Here is an 18,839-nt window from a genome sequence, read left to right as displayed (position 1 = left end):
CTGTTTATCCTATCTCCTATCTCTAAAAGGATGTGTTCAACACCTGTGAAAGTTATGGCAGAGGGTGCTCTGAAATTGCTCTGACAGTTTCAGCCTATTAGTCTGAAACCAATAGTGAACCATCTCCTCTGTTTATAGCTGATTCATCTAGAGAGAAGCAGAATGACTCAGCTGAAAGACCATTTCCTTTAAAGTACATGCGAAGATTTACCCTTGTGATGGACACGCTTCCATACCTGGATGAATAAAAGTGGAAAAAAGGGCATTAAATCTGGAAATCCTTAAGACTGTTATTTCAAGTTAGGCCATTCTGTCCCTGGAGTCAGGTCATTTAATAGGTGCAGTCACAGTTTTGAGCTGCTAACCTCTTGCTGAGTCAACATGCCAATTCCAATCCAAAAGCTATGTGGTTGTGTTAGCTTTCTGCAGAGCACTAATGCTTTCTGAGAAGCTGAGTCTATTAGCTTAGGTTTAACATTATCATGCAAAACAATAAAATTCTTAGGCTGAAGCTAGCTTGTACTGGAACTCAAAGAGAATTTCTCACCTGCATCCAGTTATAGAGACATTCTCCTTTTTCTTTTGCTCTTCATTTGTTTATGCAATAAAAAAATTTCATGAGGCACTACAGAGAGAAAATCATCTTTATTTTGGTCTAAGTTTGTAGTTTACTTTTTGGGAATAAATTTCAGTAGGCTATATATAATATAGGCAAATATGTCTCCAGTTTTGATATATTGCCTCAAAGATAAAGCTACATTTTTAAAGTGGCAGATTAGCATGTGACCTTTTGCATGTCAGAAAGCAATCCCCTTGAGTAAGAACAGAAGGAATAGCTTAATGTAGATTAATCGTTGAGTATGTAGCTTGATGACGATTGTGACCATCTTAAGCCTGCCTTTTGGACTCTTATGTACATGAGAGTGCTGCTTCCATAAAGAAATGGCAACCCCTAGCATCCTCACCAATGGGTCCAGGTGTGGAAACCTGAATTAGAGCCTTTAGGTCAGATGTTCTGGCCAGAGAAGAGGAATAGTTATCAATTATGTGAATAATATTTAACAAAAAATGGTTTAAGCAGTCTGAATCAAAAGCTGTAAACTCCAAATGGCCATTGGGCAAGATGGATAGAGTAATTCTGAGCAGTAGTCTCCAAAGCTGCCTCATGCCCTTTCGATGCAATGTTGAGGAAGCTAGAAGAAAGTACAACAGCCTTTAATCTTTTGGACCCTAAACATGACAGGGCAGATATTCTACTACCAGACAATCTTGGAAGTGTAAATAGTTGAAAATACACATGGCTACTATCCCCAGAGCAGAGCACATCAGTGGCATGAGTAAGGGCCTCTGGTAGAGCTTCTGGAAGGGCACTGTCATTTTGAACTGATTTTCTGGTCTGGTTGTCTTACAATACACCTGGGAAAAAGCAGATTACTTTCTCAACAAGGGAAGAAAATTAAACATAATCAGAAGTAGAAAAATAAGGTAGCATAATATCCCAAGGTATAAAATGTGTTACTGACTCTGAAATGGGATACTGTAATCATAGCACTCTTGTAGTAGTGTTGGGTAAGTGAACTGATTAAATGCTTTGTGACAGCTGCATAAGTCTGTAGCAGGTTTTTCCTTAACTTTCTTTACACTCTAATTGAAGAGCTTCAAGACACAAATCCCTCACATTCCACTGTTCACCCTTTTTCTCAAAGTGTTTAGCTAAAAAAATATAATTTATACTAAATTAAAAATACTTTGAAACTAAAATTGCTTGTTGCCATTAACACAGTTTGTTTAAATTATCAGGTGGTCCAATTTTGATAGGAAATACCTCAGAAAAATACTGATGAGAAGGTCTGCTCAAAAATCAAGGGACCAAATCCTTAATGTTTTCCATGAGCTCAACTTGAAGGATGCAATTAGCTATGTGGCTGAGGTACTTATGAACACTTGTTGACATATTATAGCGTCACTTGGAATTTGTTTTTTTAAAATTTGTACTATAACCAAAAGTTGATCTATTGCAGGAGATGCCTAAAGGAAAACGATTTCCATCTCAGCTCTGCTGAGATGGATATTTATTTTTTTAATGTGTTTTGAGTGTCAGTATTGCTGCTTTGAGAAACTGTAGTTCTCAATATTGCGCCTGATCACCAAATGCTAGTATATTGTACTTACTTCAATGTATGTTTCTGTGGCATTTTACTGAATATCTTTGTTTTTATATTCATTACATGAAAAAAATACTGTAATTCTGGAGAGTTGTTGTCTTTCTAAATGCATCAACAGGGTTGGTGACAGGACACTGGCTCCTGCAGGATAGTGGGTCTATGTGATGACAAATCTGATTTGAAGAAACTCACTTCTCACATCACAAATGATGTGCATATATGGCCAAAGTGTGGGACTGCTAATCTCAATCTGCCAGATCACTGTAACACAAAAGAAAAAAAAAAAAAAAAAGAAAAGAGTAACTTTATTCAACGGAATCATAACACCCAGGATCCAGTAATTAGGGTAAAATATACTACAAATATCAATTGCAATCAAAGAGTTGTGAAACTGGGAAACTTAAGACTTGCAACAGGAGAAGTCTTTAAAGGAGATTTGAAGAAAGTTTCTGACTTTCTGCAGGAGTAGTGCAGCAATGTTGCCCACTTGTGTAAGTGTTCCTAATCATCAGTATGAAACTAGTCACCTCAGTTCAAACAGCCATGAATGTGCAGTACTGATGAAGTATCAAGGATAGTTTTAAATGGAATGTCTTTAAAAGTGGTCTTTGAAATTATAATTTATCCATACTCATAATCTCCAATTGAATTAACTTTCACAGTTAGGTGATATATCAGTTAATTTTTTAATTTAAATAAAAACTATTAAACTATTACTATCGTTGATACTACTTGTACTGCTAAGCTTCTTTTTTTTCAATGAGCTACAGCCAGGCAGTCTTCTTCAAATGAAACATATCATTTTGGAGATTGAATTCAGAAAACAAGTTGAAATTCAGAAATTATGTTAGTATGAAAGATGGAGAATAGTTCAACAAGACAAGCAAATTCTTCCTTTTGAGATTTTGAAAATTATCCATATAGGTTTCAGACCATCTGAACTCAAGAACTAATTTTCTTTCTTGTGATTCTTTCTGGGTCACACCTCAGAGGAAGAAAGCTGGATAATGACTTGAAGGTGGATGACCATGAAACTCATGTTCAAATTCATTGCAGAATCTGTTCAGTAGATTCATTACAGTGTTTCTTATCTTTAAGAAACAGATGTGAAGGCCTTTATAGATCACTAATACATGCAGATTTAGAGTCAGAATTTTTATCCAGTAATGTCTTTGATTCCATATAGTAAAGACAAATGTCTAAAAGTTAGTTTAATAATTTTTTAGGAGATGAAACACAAGGGAACTGGTTTTTGTTACCTTAGTTCAAATCCTATTTGTGTGTATTGTTTCTTGCAGATAAATTCTGTTGGGCAAATGTCTACTGATCTGATATAAATAGAAAAAGAAATTGAAAATTCTCCAAGTTTTCCAAGTTTTGCAACATATTTTCTTCCAGTAGAAATTAATTATGAGTTGTGAATCCTAAAGTAATTTCACCTTTCTCACTTTAATATTTTCTTCAATGATACATTGCTTTAACAACTAAAAAATTGTTAAAGCAATGTATCAAAAGAATGTATTAAAAGAAAACTTCACTTTGCAAATATATATTTGAACTAAATATCTGTGAATTACAAGCTGACATTGAAATTGAAGCTATTTCTTCCAGGACAAGTAAAGACCTGCCTCCCCCAGCTACTCACTCTCTTCTTACTTGCAAGAAACTGAGAAGCTTAAAAATTATTTTATATCTTTTTCTTTGTTCAACTCTGCTGCTGTGGTGCATCTGTATAATAAATAAGAATTGAGAGAGTTCAGTCTCTATTTAAGTATATCCTTACAGTTGAGAGGGGAGAACATAAGCCAAGAAAAATGAAAATAACCCAGATTAACTGAAGGCAAGTGACTTAAAATACTCATGGTTCATAACTTGTTCTGGCTAAAATACCTTCACTGCTGATATGGTATGATGTATGTATGAAACATTAAACTTGATTTGAAAAGAAAGTCAGATTCACTTCAGAAAATGGATGGGACAATGTTCTCCCAGAATTTAATTGTATTAACCTCAAGTTTTCTGCCTGCAGAGGCCACAGTGTATTTCTTAATGCCATTGGTAACTCACATGCTGTGATATGTATATGGGTTAGCACATCAAAAGAAAACATGTTTTTGGTTTGCTCCATGAATATCAAAATGTAAAGGGAACACAGTACAGTTAAAAATGGAGAAATTTAGATAAAATCTCTGTTCTGCAAGGGAGGTGATTTTTCTTGATTATTACTGCTTAAAATCTAGAGACCTGCTATGTGATTTCACTCCACTGATTCAAAACCATAGATGTTTTCAGCCTGTGTAACCACAATGATACAGATACCTATTAGCTAAGCAAGAGATTACTTAAGGTGTAGGGAAAAGTATGAAGACATAAAACTGAGCTTTTCCAGCAGTTCACTTCAATGACACCAATTTTAAAACTGAAAGAAAATCTTATCTTGTCATGCCATAACCTCTTTTTAATTGACTTGTAGGCTTCTATCACCACTTAATATTTGCTGCTTCCAGTCTAGTAGAGAACAGAAAACTTAAGGTTTTTCCTTTGAAAATGCTACTAATAATGTGTTGAAACATAAACAACTTTATGTATGTTCCTATGCTCTTGGCTTGCAGCATTGTACAAAGTAAAATTGCAAATCTATTGAGGCACAGGAAATCATTCACTTCTTCAAAAGCAATTTCTAAGACTGGAGTAGATTTTCTCTTTGCTTTGTTTGTTGGGATAATGTCACTCAACGTAAAGAAACCATAAAATCTAAAAATGGTTTTTATTTGTTACTTAAATATAACTCCTCCCATGCTTCTTTTTCCATTTGCATAAATACAATCTCACAAATTATCTGTATTCTGATATGCATTTTGTCCTAGGTTTTTACAGCTGTAATATGTCTTGTTTCTTTCCCTGGCCAGGGAGAACGTAGAGGTTCACTGGCATTTATACGTTCTCCAAGTACAGACAACATGGTAAATGTGGATTTCAGTACTCCACTCCCAAGCGCTGTGGAAAGCTCTGTCTCTTATTTATTGTAAGTAATGTGGACTGATGGGGTGGTGTATGAGAGGGAATTAAAACACTGCTAAAAAAATGGAAAAATACAAATTACAGGGGTTTCAATCACAATATTTTTTGAAATTTAATTAATATTTTCTCCCACAGAAAATGGGTATATATGGATTTATAATGTCATATTTTGCACACAGTTTTTTTTGGTAAAGGCTGGTAAGATAAAGCAGACATCCACATTAGAGTTGTTTCATTTGCCTTTGGTTCACCAACTGTTATATATAGGGCTAGATATTATTTCTGTGTTTGCTCCAGAAAAAGTAAAGAGAGAGGCAAGGAAAAAAAGTGCCCCTTCCTTAACTTTTTCGATCAATCTGTTATTGAACAAACCATATGTCATGTGAACTGTGAAATTAATTAATGCCACCTCCCCCTGAAAGACAAAAACCAATGGTCTTCTCACATTTCCCATTAGGCTTTTACTCATTGTCATTTAGCCAGTTCTTACTCTTCCTTTTTTTTTTTTTTAACTTCTTCTTGTTTTTTCATTTTCATTCCTCATCTTCCTGTTTTTTCTTCCTTTTCAGCAATTACTGATTTTAAAAACTGCTGTTTGTGTTTTTCTTCAGGAGAGAAAAAGCTGGACCAGTTTGCCTTGACATGCAAGCTTTAGAGCAGAGAAGAAAAAGTATACGGGACACAGAGGACACCCTTGCTCATCACACCTTACAGCAGTACCTGTATAAACCCAGGCAGGAGGTGAGAGCCAGAGGCTAGCATTGGACTCTTTTCCAATCTAAAACTAAGAGGAAATAGGAACCAAAACTTGCGAGTGACACTCAAAAGGAGAGAACCCACTGCAAAATCTGCACCCTTGAGGAAGATAGGCTCTTTGTGTGATTTCTCATTTAAGAACATGGCATTTTAAAAGAACTAGTGCCTTTGAAATCACTGGGGCCAGTGGTATGCAGAAATGAGTCCAGCAAAAGTTCTGATCAGGATTTAATGAAGTGCATCAACTGAAGGGATTCAGACACTTAGAGGGGAGAAGCTTACTTTGAATGACAGTCCACTCTTACACACTTAAAAATCCTGGACTTGTTTCATGAAGAAAAAAGAAAAATGGGAATTTCATTAATGCCTTTAGGCTAATCTTTAGTTCACTCTTTCTTATGGAGTTGTTTACACTTTTGTGACATTGATTGAATGCATTGATTCAGGGCTTTCACCTGTATTTCTCAGTAAATGAATATTGTCTTCCCTTCCTGGCCACAGCACAAACACCTGTACAGTCGACATGAGATCATGCACAGTGAAGATGACAAACAAGACAAGGAGATTTTCCATAGGACAATGAGGAAGCGCTTAGAATCTTTCAAGAGTACCAAACTAGGAATAAACCATTCCAAGAAGCTCAATAAAATCCACAAACGAGACCGGGGCCAAAAAAGGGTAAAAATACTTTCACAAGGACCTAGATGTAGCCACCTATTATACAAACTAATGGGTGGGAAGGGTAGAGAAGACTCTGATGGATCCTATGTCCTGCACTTATCTCTGTCCTGTAGAACTTAATGAATTTAGAGGACCTAAGCAAGAAGAGATAAAACTAGGAGATAACTCAAGGGGCTTCTTCTCACATTCTGCACTTCTCTATGCTTTGGGACTCTTCTTCTGGGTGAAAGATTTCTGATCACTTGAAAAACAACAGACCATGAACCATGCTACTACACTGTGGGGAGATTTTGCAGGATAGAGATAGCAGGATAGCATGGAGCATTCAACCAAATTTGTGCGAAACTGAGAGAACACACAGTATAAAAAGAGCAAAAGGTTCTTTTTATACTCTGTCTGTACACACTTCAGGTGCAGATGGGAAATTAGTGGCCTCCACATTGAGCTTCAAACAAAGATTACAATGGATTTTAGGCTTATTCTGCTGAACTCATCATTTCAAAGGGTATCGCTGCCATTGTTATCTGATGACATTAGCATTTTTGGTCACTTTTTGCTTTCTTTTCAGAGAAATAGCAGTGTCATACTAAATGGAAACATTCCTCCAGAAAATCCAGTACAAGATTTTGCTTTGAAGGAAAAAGGTAAAAAGACACTTAGACTGTTTTTACTTACTGAATTTTACCAGCTACCTTGCCAGTAAAGCATTGCTAAAGGATTTTGTGATATGCCATAGCAAATCTGGCATTAAATAGGGACTTCTAGTCATAGCTCAGAACTTGAGTCATAGCTCAGAACTTGGAGTGGAGATCTGCTTCATGCTAAAATGTAGTCTTTAGAAGTTGTTTTTTTAGGAATCTGGATGACAAGCAAAATTTTAGTTGGCCTTTTTGCTCACATTTTAAAAGTATCACATTTATATTCTGTAAACCAAACAATGCAGTGGCTACAATATAAATGAAATTTCAGCTTCTGTTTGGATAAGGCACATAGAGCTGCTAATTTTTTTTTCATCACAGCAGGATATGTCTAAATAGGATATCAGCCATATAAAATTCAGTAGCTGAGATTACATTCTTATCTGAGTTAAAGTCCACTGTTTTAGAAGGGTCTGAATCAGAGTTGAGGCTAAGCAAGCATGATATAATTTAAGGAAGGTGTAGCTTTGGAAGGAACATGTGGTCAGAGGTCAGTTCCAGTACTGCTTCACCCTCCATGAACAGATCTGTCACATGGATCAGGCTTGGAAGTCTAACTGGAAGCTGATCAGCCTGAAGACTATTCCTAGCAAAAGCTGATTTTGCATATAAAGCCCAAAATTCTTTCCTGTTTTAGCCATTTTTTTTTGGCACTGGTGTCAGGCATTGCCAGATGCCGTGGTTGCTAACATGTTTGTTATAAAATTTTAAATTATATGTGTCACTTCAAAACTGCAATGTGGTTAAAAGCTTCTGGACTAACTTTGATTTGTGTTCTTTCCTCTGTTTATGCCTGTAACTCCTTGATCTCAAAGATAACTCAAGTAAAATAGAGAGGGGTTTATCTTTTCTCAGTAACTCCAAGTAAATATATTTTTCCTTATGTACCTTTGAATCCTTTACTAAGTATTATTTTTGTTTGACTGAGAGAAGCAGTACAGGTTGGCTCCCCAAGTGTAATATTCTAGAACTACGTTGCTTTGGAAGAGCCTTCTGAATACTCATTATTAGGTCATTCAATATTGTCTTATTAAAGAACTCTGCATAGAGATGTCATCATCTACTTAACACCAAAAAAATTTAATTGGAAGGCAGACTTAGCAAGTGGTTTAGCAGCTATTGCAAAACTTATTCTACTGCAGTAAAGCAGCAATGACCTCATTAGGTTTGAAACTAGTCATTATACTAATGCTCACCTGTGTCACATGATGAAAATCCTTGTTAAAGATGTATTTTTAATAACCATGACAGCATCAAACCAGCAGGAAATAGCATTTTCTATCAGAACTGATACAAATCTCTAATGAAATTGCATTTTTTTTTTCTTTTCCCCCTAGATTTGGAGTTTTCTGAATCAGAAGAAAATAATGATTATGAGACTTTGCATCTAGGCAAAGGAGTTGATTTCCTGGCTAATGTGACAAAACAAAATTTCACAGATGCTCCTGCTGGTAAAAATATTTATTACCTACAAAGATTTTTTTTCCCCCCTCAAATATAACAAAATGTACTATAAATGCTGATGAGTTAGCCTGGTTTTTTGTTTGTTTGTTTGGTTTTAATTGAGTGATTTTATGTGTTCAATCTCAAAATACATTTGCTTAATATTAATGTCAACATACATATTTTTGGATATTTGGAGGTATGGAGAGCGCCACACTTGAAACTGACAGCAGTTGTGAATATGACTACCCAAACCAGTTTTAAAGCCACTAATTATTTCTAGCAGCAGAAAATGTTATTTTAGAATTGTCTTACCTCACAAGACCAGTCAATACTAGTCCTCTGGAATTGTTTTTCATTTGCATTGGAACTTCGTTGTGATAAATTTTGTTCTTCTTATTTCAGACAAGATTTCTACTTTTATGTTCACAATCCCATCAGATCCTTACAGGCTTACAGAAGTCACTGAAAAGGGCAGATTGCAGCATTTCTGGAGCACTCAATGCTCTTGATTTCCAGCCTTGAAAGACTCCAAAATATTACATTGAAAGCTTATAACTATATGTAACAAGAACCACATCATATGATTGGAGTTATAAAATTTGGTATTTCTCTTTAGCCCTTCTGTGTTTAAGTTTTTACAGCATGCCACTGTTTTCTCCATGTGTAATTGGTATCTACAGTGAAGAAAAACACTTGTGTCCATACTCCTGTGGCAGACACCCTTAAATGCAGTTTATGCATGACACTGTCTCTTAAATGGAGTTTATGCATGACAAATTCTATGTTTGAGTATGTATAAATACACCTAGAAATAAGTGGATGGTAAGATGCAAAATGCTTATGTAAAAGCTTGTCAAACTTCATAACTGTATGAACAGGCTCCTATATCTTACTTTTGACTGTTTCATGGCCTGCCATAGCTATTTCACACTCATCTGTTTATGGATTGGTGAAGTTGGGGGTTTTTAACATTTTTTTATGTATTTGATTTGAATTTTCTGCACTTATTTTATGCTGTGCTATTTTTTTTCTTCCTCTTGCTCAACACTTGTGGACTGATGGATTCTTTTATGGATTTTATTTTTTGTGTCAAAATACCCCTAACAAAATTGCAAATTTGATGTGGTAACCAATTTTTTTTCTCTTTATTGGAATCCAGTATATGTCTAGCTATAAGCAAGATATATATGTGTGTAATGGTCTGTATATTGACTTAGTCACACACATACCAGTATATCAGCCCATTTTTTCCAACAGCCTTTCTCCTTTTATAAAGCATCTTGCTGTATTATGAAGAAATTATTTTGATTACTTTTATTTGTCACTTATGATTTTTTTTTTAGGAATTGATAACCCAGTATTTTCAGCTGATGATGACCAAAGTATCTACATGAAGTTCTCACCATGGTTATCCAGTGAAGACACTGTGGTACCCTCACAAAGGGCCCGAGTGCAGATCCCGTATTCTCCAGACAACTTCAAACGGCTCACTCCAATCCGGCTCAGCAATAAATCAACAGATTCCTTCCTGCTAGCAGATGGGCCAGAGGACCGACCCAGATCTTTTCTCCCAGAATCAACACATATGTAATATTTTAAAAGATATTATCACCTTTATTTTTTAACCAGACTTCTTATCAATCCTGAGAAGTAAACTAATTCTTCTGTTTTTTCTTCTTTCAGAAAATGTCTTTCTTTCCTGATTTCTTTGTACAACTAAACATCTTTTATTCCCCTCTGACTTAATTAACAAAGCACTTCTCTATTTTCCTTCTGCAGAAGAGCTGTTCAACTATTTGCGGTCCAATGCCTTGCTACTTTTACAGCAGATAAGGGTCCTTCTCTCTGTTTTCACTTGAATATTTTAAATGCTAAGAAAATACTATTCCAAGTACCAGAATATTTGGCATACATTTTCAAGTGGCTTCAGGTTTCCCGGTTAGTCAGTCCTAGATGATAAAATTGGTAACAGAATTCCCTAAAAGGAATAAAATTGTTTTACTCTGTTGCTAAGAAGCTTGAGTTAGCTGTGAACATTTTTCCAGATTATTTATCCAGTGTCCAGGAAGAAAAAATGCCCCACTGCTACAGTGCAACTATTCAGTGACACTACTGATGTACCATTAAGTTACATAAGAAAGGGGTTTAAAATGAATTGTATTTACTAAAATGCATCATATTCTCCTTGTGGGGATAATTACACAACAGAATTGTGGAGAAGCAAAATCTCATTTAGAGCTTTATCATTAAACTGTGAATTTACCTTAATCCATACCTTATTTTGAAACTAGAAAAAGGCTTAGCTTTTTGATGCATCAAATAACTTGTTGCTTCTAATGTGCTAGAGGCTTAAAATTAAATTGACTCTGGGTTTAAATTAATATCTCAGTTGCCCTTTAACTTCTGCTGTGTGGAAATTTTCCACATCATAAAATCAGCTTTCATTTTCATAATCAAGTCATGATTATGAGGTGGGTCAGGTCCACAGTTCAGATGTAATTGAATTGAACACAGGGCACTTCAGGGATTGTGCAATGAAACACAAAAGTCAGTGTCATCGTGAATACACTTTTGTGGAATCAATGGTCACAAATATGTCTTAGTGTCCTCTTAGTGAGCATCAACAAAAAAAGTGAGTTGAAAGTATTCTGTGTCTGGTTGATGAACCTTTGTTCAGACAAACACCTCAGGCCAAGAGTGAATACTGCTCATTTTGACATAAGAAGAATTTCACACCTCTTAAGAAGAAGTAGAAAATGTAGTTCCATTTTTCTTCTGTTCTGGTTTCTGTCCCTTCAGAAGATGTGCTAGTTCAAGGTGTGGCCTGTGGGTCTGTGTTTGGTTTCAGTACTGAGTTTCTTAATGATGCATCTTTGTTTATTTTTTAAAATGATGTTTTAAAATAAACACTGGATTAGTTAAAGGACTGTGAATTACAGTCCAATATCCTGATTAAAAGTGTGAACAATGAGCAGCATTCCAAACGGAAAATTTCACCTTGACACTTATCCACATTGAAATTCTCTTCACTTTTTCTTCCCCACTGAGAACATAGTCACAGAATACTGACATATGACCTGCAGAACATTTTCTTGCAAGCCTTTGTTCTTTTCCTCCATTCAATTGCTTTATTTATAATTAACTTTATTATTAGGAAGTGGTGTGTGTAAGTTCATTTGTGGGTATCTTTGATACGTCAAAATCACTGGATTTTTGACTACTGTGTTTCTTAGTAAGTGTTTTGCAAAATTAGATTTCCCAAGCTAATAAGCATACACACTGATTACTGTCTGAAACAGTCCTCTGAATGATCTCCTTAACAAAATTCTCCCAATAGGAGAATGATGCTAAAATTTCAATTAAAACGTTTTAAAAAACAATGGAAACTGGAAGCCAAGAGTAGAAATGTTAAGTTTCTCTACCTAGCTAATGTATACAGAAAACTGATCATAGGCTCTGATCAATAAGAAATTGATTCCCTGGAGTGAAACCCTCTGCTACTTGATTGAAAGAGTACAATTTGTTTCAAAAACTTCTGAAATATTTCTTTGCTGAGAATCAGGACTGTTTCAAGATATACTTTAGTGACCAGATGATGGCTCCATCTCCTAACTACCTGAAACAGGCAGTTGTTCTTCTAAACACTGAACTAAGTTTTGCCTGACATTCAGCAAGGATAAGAAGTTTAATTAACTCACTTCAGATTGTCCAAGATAGAATGGGATACAGAGTAGAGTTTTTCAGGAAAAAAAAACCTTTAACCACCCACATTCATAAGACTTTCATAAAAATAGCCAAAAGCAAAGCCCAATAGCCAGCATACTAACAGATAAACTGTGTACAAATAGAAAACAAATGTTTCTCTTTGATTATGCTTTCTAGGTGATATGGACCACGATGTTGAAATGACAGAATACTCCTCTTCAGATGATCAACTCAAACAAAATGGAAGTGTTTCAGTGAATCCCCTCCACTTCTTTCCCTCTTGTCTTCAAATGCCTTGGACACAAAACTATTCCTCATTGGAAAACAGAGGGAATATATCTCTTTCTGCTGTCTCTGAGTACATTGCTTCATGTGACCCAAATGTACCTGATCTCTTCTGGGAATCGGGTACAGATATGAAAAACAAAGACACAGTAAACTCAGGTTATTGTTCTGAAGTTAGCTTCAAATCAGAAAATTCTCAAGAAGAGAATACTCTGCTTATGTTTGAAGGGCTGGAAGACTCTTACATGAAGGAGCCCCAAGAGAAGAAAATGTTGCTTGATATAGAAGGGAATTACAGGTCTGCTGCAGCCAGACGTGTACAAAGCCGACGTTCTTTCCACAGGCCAAAACCTCTGCATCACCCGAAGCTTCAGAAGCTGGCATCTCTTCCAGCATCTTGCCATGTCCCTCCACATTCCTTGGAACAGGAGGAAACACAGCTGTGAGCAAGAACTTAATTGAAAGAAGTTGAGAAAGGGCTTTTGTAAAAATAGAGAGCAAACCTATTGATTCATGGGATCTGCTCTAGGATGGCTTCAGATGGAAAGGGAGTGGGGTCCTGTGATGTCAGAAACGCTTGAGCTTTTCTGCTGCACTTACATTTTTAAGTTCTTATTCATAACGAAAGGGTGCATATTAAGAGGGAATTATGACTCCTTGTTATTTTTTCACATAGACTGTTACAAACAATCTATTATTTTTGGAAGGCTTAACCAAGAATCTTTTCAAATGGTAAATCCTTGATGTTTTTTGACAAGGAGATGGTTTATTATGCCATTATGCATACATTTAAAGGAATAGGCTGCATATGCTGCTTCAGTAATGGAATTAAGCATTTATACTATATGAAATTAAAGTAGAAGAAGCCAATGGTTAGTCTCTTCCATGCTAAGTTGACTCTGATTGAAATGGAACAGTGCCTTTTATAAGTGCAAGCTACAGAAAAATATTTTCCTGCTCTTGAATAATTTTGTCACTGAGTAACTGTAGAATATTGACTCTCATATAAAACCTTCCAGGGAGAGGAAAGTCCTGGAATCTTGACGTTTAATCAAGTACTCCACGAGGGCCATTTCCTTCATTCACCTTCACTCCCTCAACTTGGTAGTACTGGAAAGAAAGAACATCCAGAATTAGCTCAGAATTTTAATTTTCGTGGTCAGAAGCAAATAATTTAATATTCTTAATTAAGCTGCTCTATTTTAAATAGCCTCACTCAGACAGAAGTGTAAATATTTGTCATTTTTATTGCTGCTTTGGAAGACACCTTCCAAATACTGTTAGATTATCCTGTTAATTTATGTATCACTTTCAATAGCTGATCAGGATAGTGGTCTCTCAGATATGTTCTGCATTTTGCCACATGATTTAAGTGCCACAAAGACTCAGGATGTTGATGGTTCAAAGTATTGTACAGAGGCAGTTTGGCTACTGTGCATGTATATACCTACTTGTATTAAGAATGTCCTTTATTTTTGTACGTGGTTTCCTGTCAAATGATAGTTATGGTTGCACTAGACACTTACTGCATATGAATTAGATCTACATCATCTTGAAGACAGATGGAGACATCAATGAAAGCCAATTCAGATGAAGACTATAAATGAAAGTGAAAACTCTGAGACGTCTCATACATGTATAATACTACATGTATAGTCCTCTGGCCATTTTGCCTTGGATGCTTCCAGTCTTGAAATTTTGGCTTGAAATCTTCAGTGGTATAAATTGTAAAGGCTCTATGACATTAATAGAAGGAGAGTACTTTGCCACTTCTGTGGTCCTAATGTGTTCCTACTTTCTATTTAATATCAGTGTAAACCATTTGTAAATGAGCTGTCACCTTCAGGGAGGTATCTGAATTGTTTAAGACTGGATCCTGGACAGTGGCTTTATGCGGTAAATTTTACTTTATCTATAGAAGTTAATGATTGTTTCACTCTACCTACCCAGATTTTGAATGGGTTTGAGATGATTCTGTGTCAGATATCAAAACTGAGATTTACCCAGACACCCAAGAAGAGTGGAGCAACGTGTGAAAACTCATGCCCACATCCTTTTTCTATCTTTGTCCTGTATCCAAAATCTGTATGTTAGGCTGCTGCAAATTGCAGAGATGTGATGGTAAATTCCATATACAAACCTAGACAGATACAAAACGTACGCCTCTAGATACCAGACTCAGAGAGAAGTGGTTCTTTTGGTATCAGCTGCCATAAGCAGCTGCCTGTTTGGTTGTCGTTGTAGGCAATGATTCAAACCAGTGTCCCTAACTGAAAAGCTTCATCACCCAGAGCTACTCTCATTAAATTTCAATAATATAAATACAGCTTTTGTGAAACTGAGTACATGTGAACATACTATTTTGATGAAGTAGAGCATATTAATACCATTCCAGATAGTATAATTGGAACAAGTATTTTAGTAATTGGCATAGATAAGTAACAGAACCATGACTGATCCCAAATGTTAGTACAGGTAAAGTGCAATGTGCCGAAAATCTACCCCTCTCATAGCATACTGCTGAAGTACCAATACCAAAATTGGCAAGATGCTCATCAGGTGTTGGCTTTTAAATAAAACTTTCATTTCTTATTTGTGACAATTTCAAATTGGTGACAATGACACAGAAGTCATTGCTGAGCTGCAGAGAACCACACTGTGGACTGTTTTCTGCATGCGTGTTAGGCCATTACCAATCTGCTTTTGTACACCTCAAAGGTGTACCTTGAAGGTAGGAACCTCAAAGAAACATTTGTAAGTTGTCATCAGCAGATGGGAGTTTTCACCACATAATTGTTGCACAGACAAGAGTATGCAATTTTGGAAATCACATCATATGTTTTTATTGTTCTTGTAAGCATTTAGGCTACAGAAAAGAGGATCCATAGACATCACCATATTTACAAACATAACAGTCTCTGTGAAAAAGTCAGCAGGACCCTTTATGTTTTTGAGAGGGGTGTGGGCTGTAGTATTATAAAAGAGAGGAATATCACACCATTTCAAACAACAGAAAGGGAAAGACACTATATACAAAGGGCTTACCTCTCTGTTTCAAGGACCTTAGGCATGTTCTGTATGTTGCATCACTACAGCTGAACAAATGACGGATAAAATGGGCCATTCTGATAGCGAAGAATCTTGCATATCTGGAATATCTTGCATAATTCCTGAAGCTCCTCTGCCCCTGGAAGAGGTTTTCTAGTAGAATTGATTCTACAGCTAAGTTTTATTTGTCATAATTTCTCAGTTTGAAATGTGATGAAAAAACTTTCATGTCCCCAGTTTCCACATTTGAGAATGTACTCATAACTCATAATATACATAATAGTGGACTATAATTCCTTTTTTTTATCAAGGGCAATATATAAATAGACATTGCCTCTCTCTACCAGGGTAAATAGAAAAAAGCAAGTTATAAGAGTTGATCATTTGTCTATTTTTTCTTTTTTTGCATTCTCTTTCATTGTACATTCACATTTTTTGTGGTATGTGTACATATGGGTGAAAGTGTTTGGTTACTTCTTCAGCACATTTTAATCAGTCAAGCACCACTGATTTCTATCACAGCAATATAAATTCAGAGCTGCTGAGGATACAGCCATAAGTATCAGCTATTTTTGCTCTGGTTTATTAGATTGGAATGATCAGTTGACAACTCATTCACTTCTGATGAGGCCAGTTCAGTTCTTACTTCCCTGAAAACTCTTGTCTGTAAATTTTTTTGTGACATGCTCTGTAAGAAAAAGGAAAACTTGGCATTCCACAGTTGCTATTTATTTAATAAGTAACTATGGCCTACCTTCTTGCAAAAATATGAAATGAAGAAATATTTTTTGTTCCTTCTACATATTTTGCTCCATGAATAAAGTTGTTTTTAACAATGTTTATTATGCTGCACTATGATCTAGCAATGATAAAAAAACCGAGAACTGTTGCCTGTGTTGAGGTGAATTCTGTCTCTCTGAGCTGTGAACCTAGTTATTGAAATATATGAAATTATGTTTAACAAATACATGGTCTAGTCAGAGATTTATGTAACAAAGATTGCAAAACAATCACGTGCCTTAAATTGTCACTCTTTGGAGTGCTGTTGTTTGGAGATATTTGTGTGTACTTTCCAAAAGGTGTCAACTTACTTCATATATTTTTAAACAAGTCAAGTTGTTCTGCTAATGTCTTTATAGAAATGTTTTCATAGTATATCATAATGAGAAGTTTGGCAATAAATTGTATCACTTTGGTGGAATCACACTGCTTTGGAGATTTAGAAAATAATTTATTTATTACACTTGGAAAAGACTTTGCATTCAAGGCTTCTGAGAAGTATGTATTTCTGCTCCCAAATCAAACTTTAAAAGGACAATGGAGTGCTGCTGATAATTCATGTCATTTATAAAAGACAAATCATTAAAAGCAGCAACTGGTAGATTTCCCGAGGCTCATTCTGACAGCTGCAACACTTTTTGTATAGTTCTAGTCCACTGTAGTCAATGACAGAATTCCAATTGACTTTATAAGCCACTATTTTCATCCATAGAACAGAAAGGCACATATTTTGTCAAGTTATATATAGAGATGTAATCATAACAATGATTTATAATTTAAAATTTACATAAACAACATATGCCATCTCATTATTATTATGTACCTTGATTGGGGCAATTCAACATCATAGAAGTAAAGTTCTGACCAGTCTTAGAAAATTATTTCATCAGTTTCTGCAAAGTTTCAGGAAAGCTAAGTGAAAAACTGGCTCTAGGAGGTATTTATAGTTTATTTTAAATCGTGATCCTCCAAGCATTATCAACAAGGGAAGAGGCTTCTCAGACCCATCATTGAATACTGCAGTGCTTTCAGGAAGCACACGTGTGCAGGCAGAAAAGGGATCCTGGAAGGCAGTATAGCTGTACTCATGACTGAAAAAATGAAGCAAGTCTGAAGCAGAAGGATCACTTTAGTGCTGCTAAGATGTGAGTAGCTAAGAATGGGGAGAAACCTTATGTGTGCTGAGTATGTGCCTGTGAATACTCATGATAGAAACAATGAAAACTGAAATGGGTAAAACTGACCTCAAAGGAAGATAACATAGAGAGGTGCACACACACCTATATCACCTGCCTAATAACCAATGCTTAATTCCTACCCACATATATATCTTTTCAAAGAATAACTCTATAATGTGCAATTTTAGCTGACATCTTAATACTAAAATTTCCTTCAGTGTAAAAGCAGTAGAAATGACAAATGGTGTAGTCACAAATAATCCTGGATCTACATCCCAAGGTGTGAGAAAAATAATTCACAGAAGTTTTAACAAGGACATAAAACTCACTTATCCAATGACTGCAGAAAGGTACCAAGAAACAATAAAAAGGATGCTTACACAACTTGTGGTCATCCTATACTGGCTCAGAACATTACTGTATAGAGTAGTTTCATCTAGGAAATAAAAATGGATTTTTATAAAACAGGACAGAATGCAGTGACCAACTGAAGGGTGTGACCAGATGAGCAGACCAGCAACCTGTTCACATGCAACCGGTCCCGTAAATACCATCTTCTCTCTATTTTCTTAGAGTTGTTCACCCTCAAAACACCTTAATTTCCTCCTCCCTCTGTCTCTGCTTCCTATTCAAAGCACTCTTATTCACAATGTCTTGCAGAATCCCAAGATGTATCCCATAGGCCATAACTCTCCTTATTCTGTCAAGTGATACAGAGAGCCCATCCACTTGACTGACCTCAATGGCTTTCACCACGCAGACAATGAGGCTGGTTGTCCTCCTGTGACAGCCCTGGAAGAAGCCTGATTAGAGTGCTCCAGTTTCTCTTCTTCAGTTGTAATGTTTAGGAGACAATCACTGTCTCTCTGTGCTCCTCTGTGTGTGTGAGGATGAACTTTGTGTTTCATAATCTAACAGTTTTGTTGTAGTTTCTGGGGAAAAAAAGTTCTATTGCCACCTGCTCAGGTTTAGTGTGTTATAAAAAGTATTTTTTGAGTTGATGGGATTATCAAGGTAAATAGTTTTACCTGCACCAAACTGGTTTTTTTTTGTTTGCTAAAAATTGGTGAATTCTA

The 18,839-nt window shown here is 35.9% G+C and overlaps 1 protein-coding gene across 2 annotated transcripts in view; it reads left to right on the top strand.

The window, feature by feature from the left end:
* The window catches only part of SLC9A3 (solute carrier family 9 member A3), a 49,748-nt gene extending 39,390 nt beyond the window's left edge, over positions 1-10,358 (top strand). For both annotated transcript variants that reach the window (XM_059479219.1, XM_059479227.1), the window contains exons 10-16: positions 1,801-1,930; positions 5,075-5,190; positions 5,798-5,927; positions 6,444-6,620; positions 7,192-7,267; positions 8,659-8,772; positions 10,111-10,358. In XM_059479219.1, coding sequence (XP_059335202.1) covers positions 1,801-1,930; positions 5,075-5,190; positions 5,798-5,927; positions 6,444-6,620; positions 7,192-7,267; positions 8,659-8,772; positions 10,111-10,358 — 991 coding nt within the window. The remainder of the gene's footprint in view (positions 1-1,800; positions 1,931-5,074; positions 5,191-5,797; positions 5,928-6,443; positions 6,621-7,191; positions 7,268-8,658; positions 8,773-10,110) is intronic.
* The last annotated feature ends 8,481 nt before the right edge of the window (positions 10,359-18,839 follow it).

The sequence above is a fragment of the Ammospiza nelsoni genome, chromosome 1, assembly GCF_027579445.1.
Source record: "Ammospiza nelsoni isolate bAmmNel1 chromosome 1, bAmmNel1.pri, whole genome shotgun sequence".
NCBI classification, from domain to species: Eukaryota; Metazoa; Chordata; class Aves; order Passeriformes; family Passerellidae; genus Ammospiza; species Ammospiza nelsoni.
This window is presented reverse-complemented; position numbering and strand designations above follow the sequence as displayed.